The 8,764-nt window shown below is 29.7% G+C and overlaps 1 protein-coding gene across 1 annotated transcript; it reads right to left on the bottom strand.

The window, feature by feature from the left end:
* Positions 1 to 681: 681 nt before the first annotated feature.
* LOC111616672 (dynein heavy chain 12, axonemal-like) lies at positions 682 to 7,409 on the bottom strand. The gene is made up of 5 exons (XM_023358055.1): positions 7,243 to 7,409; positions 7,019 to 7,163; positions 5,756 to 5,980; positions 4,829 to 5,008; positions 682 to 1,010 (listed from the first exon to the last, which is right to left on the bottom strand). Exons 1-5 carry the CDS (start codon positions 7,407 to 7,409, stop codon positions 828 to 830), a joined length of 900 nt encoding a protein of 299 aa, XP_023213823.1. The 3' UTR covers positions 682 to 827.
* Positions 7,410 to 8,764: the final 1,355 nt, after the last annotated feature.

Here is an 8,764-nt window from a genome sequence, read left to right as displayed (position 1 = left end):
TACACCATTCAATTGAAATTCTAATCAAACAAATACCAACATAAGAAAATACTTCTATCTGAACAGAATATAACAACTGTAAAATGAAAAGCATTGAAATTCAGCAAAATTTATTAAGAACAAATATATTCAGCCATTTCAACCATTATCAGGTTCTAGAATGAAATCTAATTCAGAAATTTTAATGTCATATTTTGAATTTGCCTCATTCTAATACCTGGTGACAGCCATTGAAGATGAACAAAAATGCTTATTCTTAATAAATTTTGATGGATTTTNTTCTAGAGAAATTAAAATTGTTCAGTGTCCCGTTGATTCATGTTGTCCTTTCTGTTCTCAAGCTCACACTAACGTACTTCGGTACGCTAGGGATCTACAGTAGAATTAAATTAGAATTTTCCAAACTATGTAGTAATAATTATTATATAATTAATTAATTAATACCTTCATAAAATGTTTTGTTTTGTTTGCTAATGTGCAACAATTCTTGAGAAAATTCTGTATGTAAAATTTATTTTCTGGAGAAATTTTGAGTCCTAAAGATATTATGCACCCCTGAAAAACAGTACACAGTTGCTTTTCTGTACTTAGCTGGATAAGAGTAGAATTTATCTGTATTTCTGTTGAATTAAAGATAAGCAATAACTTTACTTGATCTCAGTTATACAATTCACCACAAATCTCCCATTGAATCATCACAACAAAATGACAAGAGGATTAATAGAACTATGGATAGCTTTAATATTATCCTTGTTTAAATCTTATTTGCTTATTTCAGATAAATTTGATTTCTATAATAAGCTAATGCTACACATATAAAATAAAAGTCACGTTTTTTTATAAATGAAACACTTTAAATGAAATATTACCTCTTTTTCTTTTAGCCCTGACATGAAGAATTCTTCTGTATTAATTGGATCACTTAAATAAGACCATAACAGATTTTGACGTAAACCAGTGGGGGTTTCATGAATGATTTTAACACTGCTTTGTAAAATAGAAACTGGAAACTGTAATATATAAAAATGAACTATGTACTTTAGAAATAATATAACAAAAAATAAAAAAGTTAATTAAATTTGTTAGAGTACAAATTATATCATTAGAGTATATGTATTATAATTATTGTATTAGGCACATAATATGTAGGTAAAAATTTTTATTTAAAAATTTATTTAAATAAGATGTAAATCATTTTTAGTCCACAATATTAATCACAAACGCATAATTGACTTTGATATAAATAGTGTTCTAGATGTATTTGTTAATATAATGGGAACTGATCACAGACGCCTCACAGAAATCTACGTTAATGGTACAAAAGTCCGTTTTGAATGTGACACTGGCAGTCGTGTCACCATCATCAGTGTTGATAAATTCAATTGCTTAGAATTGCTTAGAATGCACCCATAGCAAAAACAGAAGTGACCTTTCGAAGTTACACAGGTGATATTTTCAAACCCCTAGGAGTAGCAAAAGTAAAAACTGAATATGGTAGTAACTACTTTATAGAGGACTTATATGTCATTCCTTTCCAAAAATATGCAATAGTAGGAAGATTCAGAGTTCAAAGATTGACATCAATAAACTCAGCCATACAACTAAGGTCAACAATATTTTTTCAACAGAAGTAGAAACATCCATTTCAAAAATCATAGAATGCTACTCAGTTTCATTCACTCCCACAGTTGGCCAAATACCTAATTATATTTGCTCATTAAAACTGTGAGATGGTGCCAAACCAATGTTCTTAAAACCATGTCCAGTTCCCTATGCATCGAAGGAAGAAGTGGATAAGGAATTAGATAAATTAGAAAGTGAGTATCATCAAAAAAGTGGATTATTTAGAGTGGGGAACACCATAGTCATTTTCCCAAAACCCAAGGACAGTATGAAATTGTGCTGACTATAAGGTCTCAGTCAACAAGCAGTTGCACAACTCATGCCTCATCCAGTTGCACGATTACACCATCAAACATAGGAAGTCAATTGAGCATACAAAAGCCGATTACCTGTCACAGAATCCTATACACTTAACAAGGAAAGAAGCCCTAACAGAAGACCATGATGATACTTATCATGACACTGTTAAACATATCTCAACTGGAACTATCACTGCCAAGGACATTCAAAGAGAATCATCAATTAAGAAGGAACTATCGCAGTTCAAAAATGACATTGTCAATGGCCATATGTACAACCCAAAAATATCCACATATAATGGCATTATGTTTAGAGGACACCATGTAATCGTCCCAAGAAGTTTACAGCCAGCAGTACTGCAAGAGCTACACTCTACACACATAGGAATCATTCAAATAAAGGAATACTGGCATAATATTGACTCTGATATCGAGAATATGGTTAAAAGTTACAAAGAGTGCTGTGACATTAAAAAAACCCAACAAAAGCCCCAATACACAAATGGGAAACACCTCCAAAAAACTGGCAATGTATACACATCGATTATGCAGGACCATTTATGAATCATTATTTCTTTATTGTTGCTGATGCCAAATCAAAGTGGCCAGAAATATTCTATACAAAGAAAGCAGCAGACACATCTATCACAATTCTATTTTTATGTGAAGTCTATGGTCGATTTTGTCTACCTGAGATTTTAGTAAGTGAAAATGCAAGTATGTTTAAGTCAAAAGAGTTTCAAGAGTTTTGTTCGAGAAACGGAATCTGTCAAAGCTTAATAGCACCGGGACACCCAGTCACAAATGGCCAGGCTGAAAGATACTGTCACAACTTGAAAACACATCTCAAATGCATGAAGTATGAAAGTGGTACCTTACATCAGAAGCTTCAAGAACTATTATTCTGATATAGAGTGACTCCCTTATCTAATGGGAAAAGTCCAGTAGAAAACTTATTAGAACATACAATAAGAACAAAATTAGATCTGATCAAACCTCAGGTACAAGCCTTGAAAAGAAACATAACCAAAAAACTGAAATTCTACAAATTTTATCACATAGGAGATTGTGTACAATCCTGAAATTACACAATGTCCGGTCCTTGGAAATATGGTATTGTAGCTGAATGACTAGATTGTTTACATTATTAATTGAACTTGACAATGGATACTTAATAAAATGGCATTATGATCAACTACATCTGTGAAAAATTAACAAACAGACAAATCCCATTCAGATAGGATTCGACTTCAACAAAAAGAAAATTGACAGGTGCAACAACATAGTAAACAATAAGACTCATCCCCAGCTAGCGCTAGTCCACACCCATGCACAATTAGCTATGACAAAGGAATTGAACAACATTACTCAACAAAAAGAAGACAATGACAAAAACAACTTCCAACCAGCCCCCAGAAAAGGAGGGAGAATCTAGCCGAATGATGACAAATGCAAATGAATGATGATCAACCTTGATGATCAACCGAATACGAAGACCAGTACAATGCCTAAATCTCTAAACAAACAAATATTAAACATTTTATTAAGCTTGGAAGAATTGTATGTATGTAAACCTTCAGGGGATAACCCACACCGAATTGCCCCTTGACCTAGTTAGGCAACCCCGCACCTATGACCTTTGTCATGTTCCTTTGTCTCTGGTCAGTCATGCGTTAGCTGTTGTAACACTTAGACCTGGAGGCACAAAGTTACATTTGTATTATCACCAAGTTACGTTTGTATTATAATAAAGTTAATTATATACATTAACAAGTAATCGTTTATTTTACAGACACAACAATTTGTGAGGTTCCAGACCAAGTCTGAACCTGTTGTTAATTGCACTAAAAATATATTTTATAAAGCAGAAAAAAAACTGTATTAAATAAACACAGTATAAAGTGATGTGAACATAAACAATGTGAGTCCCGAATGCTACTCTGACATGTGTTAGATAATAAACAGATCAATGTCAGTCAGGAGAGTTTGAACTTTAACTCTGACGCTCACATAAAAAAACGAGAGAAGTTAAACTAAATTGGGAAACTGGAAAGTTTAACAAAAGAAAAATGTTCCATGTAGTAGTTAAAATTCCAAAATGTCAGGACAGAAACCATAACAATCTAAATTATAAGCATAGGTTTCAGAGCTCCATCAAAATCTCTTGATCAGAGTCACGAGGTGGTGTCGAGTGGAATACCTAAGACCAACTTTTTTCTTGACCCCATCCAATCTTATTTCCTTTTGGAGACACAGGAAGAGACCAATTGCCTTGAAAACAGATGACAAGAAGGAATCAAAACCAATTTGAATAATGAATTTGGAGATAATATCCTTTGAATACTCTGAATTTCAAGGACAAAGTATGGATTTTCCTCTATTCAACATTTCAAAGTGACCTATGTACTCCTCTCTCTGTGTTTTGTTCACTGTTGTCTCTACTGAAGTTTCCAACTTTGTCCTGTTGTCACTTCTCCATCATCCTCCATCCACTGGATTTGTACATGACACCACTCCAGGGCTGCCAAGGAGACATAGAAGGGACACCTTTGGACATTATCTAACTTAAGATCTTTGACCAAGAAGGTGTATTTACCTAATGACTATGTAAGTTGCCAGTTTACAAACTTTAATAAACAGGTTTTAATTGCAACAGTGCCGGAGTCAATATGTCCAACACCACCACCCATGTATCATCCTAAAACCCTCATACATCTTGACTTGAGTCTAACTTACTCTATCTTTCCAAGTTGGAAATCCTCACACATTTGGACCACTAAATATCTTTCTAGATACTGATGCCATATTTAACACTGATAAATACTTTAATTATGATCACCCAGTATAATAAAATATTAATTTTATATCTTGATGTAGTATTTAATACAATAAAAAATAAATATTACCATTTTAGAAGGATATGTTGTAAGCCATAATCTAAAATCTTTATGAGTGTTTTCAACTGCAAATGATTCACAGATTTGTTCAAGAGTATTCATCCATGATTCAGCCAAATGACAATTTTGGATAAGAACCCAAGATCTTTTCTTTCGACATCTTTCAATCATATCTTCAGCTTTTGGACCCTAAAAATAATATTTACAATTAAAAATAAGTTATAATTAAATAAATATGCAGTTATTACTATCATACTCCCAATGTCAATTATAAATAAGACAGTGTAAATTAAAATTTATTATATTTAAACAAAATTTAAATTAAAATAAGTCATATAAAAAATAAAATGCATTTTAATTGTTACTATTCAGTAACAATTAAACTACTACTAAAATACTAGTAACTGAAGTTTATTGTATTTTTTCTTGTACAATATATTACGTACAACATTATGTATATAATCAGTCAGATGAAGTAAGAAAAACATATTAGAATAACAAGAAATTATTTATTATGACATGGTCACAATGTTGGGCTGCAATTTGTAATCATACTTTTAATTTATTTAATTTCAAATTTATGTTCTCCATCTCAAATTAGTAGTGGCTTGCTCCTATACATCATACTTTTCTTTTAGCACTCGAGTCATGCCAGTCGTCTATTAATTGTTTTCAAGAGAAAAGTTTTGAATTGAAATAATGTGACTTCTGCTTTGCATGGAAGTTCTTAATGTAGTTAATTGGGACCTCCTGATCCTAAGCTTTCCATATCTGGTCTTGACATTCATCTATATAATTCTGTTCTCAAGATTAATTAATTAAGGAAAAACAGACAGATGGTCAACAATGAGATAGGTCTTCTATTTTTTCAAATTGCAGCACAATTATAAGTAAATTAAATATAAATTTAATTCTAACCCTTTGAGTTAAATTTACCTGTCCTTGTCCAAGAGAAATTGTTTCAAAATTATTACTGTGAATTCCTTTGCTTTCAGCAAATTTCCATAATGTTGACAAGGGATCAGCTCCGGGTGACAAAATAAAAACAAGTGGCAGAACTTGTGAAGAATCTTCATAATAATGTTCTAAATCAGAAGGTGGTGGATGTGTAAATCTTCTCCCCAGATTATTATCGATAAATTTTGATATCATTTGTATAACCTAAAATGTGAAAATTGATTTATAATTTTTTAAGAAAGATAAATTTTTAAAAATAATTCAAATTTTTCTGAAAACTACAAAATTTACAATAATTAATAAATTATTAAGTAGGAATTTTAGACTTATTAGGAGATAACGTTTTGTCTTCATTCTAAGGATGTAAAGTACCTTGTAAATTGAAGAAAATGCATTTTTTTATGTTTATTTTATTCAATCCTATAATGAAATAAAATAAATCATATTTTACTTTGCTGTAAATTATCTCAAGTTTCACGGATTAACATCAACTTTGTTATTTGATAGGAAAGTGTTTTCTTTCCACCTCAGGGTAGTAAAACTTTATTATTTTAGCAAGAGGTTGTCAGCAGAGTGGCAACAGATTACCACTGTTAATGTCATCAAACCACTAATTGTTTTATTAATCTATAATGAAAGAAGTTGTAAGTTGTAATTAGGTATTTAAATACTGATCTTTATTTTCATTAGAACAAAAGTATTCATGCAGAGTGGACGGGTGTAGAGTATGGATGCTTATGCATCGTAATTAAAACTGCTAATAATTATGGTAATTAAGTCAAATCAATTGACACTAAAATGGAATACATTGGGTGAAAAAAAAGTATGAATTTTTGTCTGTTGTTGTTTATTAGTACCTTGACATCTTTGCAAACAATATTTATGAACATTCAAAAACAGCAGCACACATTAATGCCAAACAAATTTTAAAAAGTGAAGAAAAACAACTAATAGATATAGTAATCTATCACCTACATAATTCCACAGATAACAGTTTCCTGGTTCATATGCAGCTGTTAAATAGCTGTATATAAACTGCAGAGGTCAGGTAGCCTCACAATACCCATTTAACATGGTTGAAAACATTTGCATTCATGTAAAATTCTGTGGAAATTGGTTTTGAATTCATTTTGTTTATTCAGTATATCCAATTTTGAGTAGTTGAATGTAATTATTTTGCTTTATAGTTTCAATTCTAACAATTATTTGATTGACAGATTGATTTAATCATTGAAATTTTACCTTTTCTGGTCTTAAGCAGCGTAAAATTAACATTTTCTGAAATTCCTTCAATTTTTCTTGCCAAGGTTGAGGAAAGGGATAAGAACACGGATCCTTAGTTTCATAAACTTCCTGCCAGTTATAGAGATGATCTTGGAAACTTTCTCTAGATAATTTTATAAATATTACATAAATCATTTATTATTATTAGTTAATTAAATAATAAAATGTATTTAATTTCTTACATAAAATTATCAAAAGCTGTCATTTCTGACAAATAACATAAATTATCCCAAGCATTATCAGGAATCCACGGTGCAGGTTTCTTAATTTTGTTTTCAAGACCAACAGCACCAGTTAAGAAAAACTGTAATTCTTCAGGTGATAACTGTTTATGAGCTCTACAAAACATAATGATTTGTTATCATCTATATTTTATGTCAGTTTTCAAAATAATACCAATAAAATCAATAATATTAATTTCATTACTATATAATAAAAGTAATTTACAGTTCTAAATAATGACAACAAAAATAGATTCAATAAAACTTTTTATATTTTATACATTACATTATATTAATATATGTATTATTTTCAGAAAATTGTCAATTAAAATTTAAGTACATATATCAATGGTGATAAAATTTTCAGCTCTGAAATTGTATCATAATAGAATTGTACTCTTAATGGAAAAAAACTTTAATTTATACTGGCAATTTTGACTGAATTTAATTACATTTTTCCATTATTCTCGTCAGCATAATTTCATTTATTGATTGAACATGTATTAACCATTATATGTACTGAAAAGAATGTAATATATATATACTTAACATTGTTTTTATATAAAACAACAAAATAGTAATATACTTAGTTTTTAAATCACATTCATTAAGTATATAATTTATAACATTATTAACATTTTTTGATCAATTTAACATAGAAATTAGACCAAATGGCTTCTTCCAGTAGGAATATTGAATTAAAGAAGTGTATAATAAATGTCTAATTTAAAATTTTTCAAATGTATTTCATCTTCTTTAGTAAAAGATCCATTAAATTTCATTTCAGGTTTATTTTCAAGTTTATTTCAAAATAAGATAAAAATCAATTTAAAAGAAGTTAGAATCCTAAACAATCTCTTCTGTAACAACATATTTCATATAACATTAGCTTATATGTGAATTTTTGCAAGGTAATGAATGATTATATTCAACTGATGTATTTTTGTATTCACAAAACATAAGCTTTGTGTTACTGAATGCAATCCTTAGAGAAATACACAAAATATGCACATAATGCATCTTTTATCCGAGTTTACCCATTTGTCAATACAAATGGGTAAACTAGTGTGAATGGGTAAGCTAGTACTATGAATGTATATTGCAATGTTTTTCTGAATTTACATATTCTTCTAAACAAAAGTATTTAATACCATATTCTAAATATGGGTAAGCATCCCTATTATAAGAACTGAAATAATAAGCAAAGGAGGAAAAGTTTTTAGCATTGTGGAGAAGCTTCAAATAATAAAATGTTTTGAAAGGTTGTTTGTTTGAATGTTTTGAGTGTTCTTTCCTTAATCCTAATGTTATTTTTCCCATAAGCCTTATTATTTTTAATTTAAAAAATTCCATAGTACAATGATTTTCAAAAATACACATACTCTATTATAGGAGAAACAACTGTACTAAATACTTCAATATCATGGCAAAATTTTTTTATATAACACTTAAAATTTTATTTATTTTAAATTTATTTCTTTAC

This window comes from Centruroides sculpturatus, unplaced genomic scaffold, assembly GCF_000671375.1.
Source record: "Centruroides sculpturatus isolate CEXI.00-Female unplaced genomic scaffold, Cexi_2.0 scaffold3780, whole genome shotgun sequence".
NCBI classification, from domain to species: Eukaryota; Metazoa; Arthropoda; class Arachnida; order Scorpiones; family Buthidae; genus Centruroides; species Centruroides sculpturatus.
This window is presented reverse-complemented; position numbering and strand designations above follow the sequence as displayed.